The sequence below is a fragment of the Phaethon lepturus genome, unplaced genomic scaffold (assembly GCF_000687285.1).
Source record: "Phaethon lepturus isolate BGI_N335 unplaced genomic scaffold, ASM68728v1 scaffold22203, whole genome shotgun sequence".
Classification (NCBI taxonomy): domain Eukaryota; kingdom Metazoa; phylum Chordata; class Aves; order Phaethontiformes; family Phaethontidae; genus Phaethon; species Phaethon lepturus.
In genome coordinates this window covers 1,368-2,684 of record NW_010530001.1, presented here as the reverse complement: position 1 = coordinate 2,684, position 1,317 = coordinate 1,368, and the positions used below count along the sequence as shown (strand labels likewise).

Genomic DNA, 1,317 nt, shown 5'->3' with positions numbered 1-1,317 from the left:
TCGGGATGGGAATACTCTGCTTTCCCTGGACGCGAAGCGTGTCGTTAGGAATAGCTCCCAGCACGGGATGGGGGTAGCTGACTCGGGGCGGGGGGGGCATGTCTTTGGCCATGGGGTCCCCTACCATGGGTGGACGCGCAGCCTGGGGGTCTCAGCCTGGGGTGGGGTGGTGCTGCCGCCGTCTGTTTTACGCCTCTGCTTTGGGTCCCCCCGCCCAGCCTGCAGCAAGGGAAGAGCAGCAGCACTGGCAACCTGCTGGACAAAGACGACATCGCCATCCCACCGCCCGACTACGGCATGGCCTCCCAAGCCTTCCCAGCACAAGGCATCAACACCTTCAAGCAGAGGCCGTACAGCGTGGCCGTGCCCGCCTTCTCCCAGGTAAGCCTGTGGGGCAGCAGGGGCTTCTCCCACTTCGGGGGGCAGATTGTTTATGAACCAGGAGGTGCTTGAGCAAAATCCCTGGGCGTTAGTCTGTGCTGGAGCCCGGCGCACGGTGGCCTGGGTGTCTGCAGCTTCTCCATCCCGCCCGTGGTTTTAAAGCAGAAGGATGGAACGTGTTAAAGCATGTTCTCGGTCCCGGCGTGGCGCAGACAGCGTGCGGGTGCAGGAGGGCTGCTCTTCAACCTGTGTTCGTTGTTCGTAGGACTACCTAATGCCCTACGGTTGTGCAATTAAAGACTATTCCAGGGGCCTCTGCCAACCGCCCTCCGCTCACTACAAGCCTTACTCTAGGTCGACAGCTGTAAGTCTGAACGCGCGCAATGTTTCCCTTGGGATTTACGGGCAGTTGGCTGTTTTTGCCTGGCGACCCGTGTGCCTTGCCCGGGGCCCCTCTCCTGCTGAGCATCTCTCCTGGGGAGAAGGAGCAGGGATGCAGGGGGGCGGTGGGAGAGGAGAGCAGCAGATGGGGAGGACCGTCCAGTTTGGCTCACGTGGGTGGAACGGGCAAGGCACAGGGAGCGAGTGGCACAAAACGGCACCGTAAGCCCCCAAAGGAAAACACTTGCCAACCACATGGGAGCCTCCCACCAGAAACGAGCTGTTCACAGGCAGCTGGAAGCGTTTTCTCTGGCACATGCCAAGTGAAGGAGAGGAGAGCAGCAGATGGGGAGGACCGTCCAGTTTGGCTCACGTGGGTGGAACGGGCAAGGCACAGGGAGCGAGTGGCACAAAACGGCACCGTAAGCCCCCAAAGGAAAACACTTGCCAACCACATGGGAGCCTCCCACCAGAAACGAGCTGTTCACAGGCAGCTGGAAGCGTTTTCTCTGGCACATGCCAAGTGAAGGCGGTGACGGTCCCGGGGGGGTGGGG

At 61.2% G+C, this 1,317-nt stretch overlaps 1 protein-coding gene across 1 annotated transcript in view; it reads left to right on the top strand.

Annotated features, from left to right (window-relative positions):
- The window catches only part of LOC104618511 (brain-specific angiogenesis inhibitor 1-associated protein 2-like), a gene marked incomplete at both ends in the record, with an annotated part of 2,817 nt that overhangs the window by 317 nt on the left and 1,183 nt on the right, over positions 1-1,317 (top strand). The window contains one exon of the mRNA XM_010284131.1: positions 156-381. Within this exon, the coding sequence (XP_010282433.1) occupies positions 156-381 (226 nt within the window). The remainder of the gene's footprint in view (positions 1-155; positions 382-1,317) is intronic.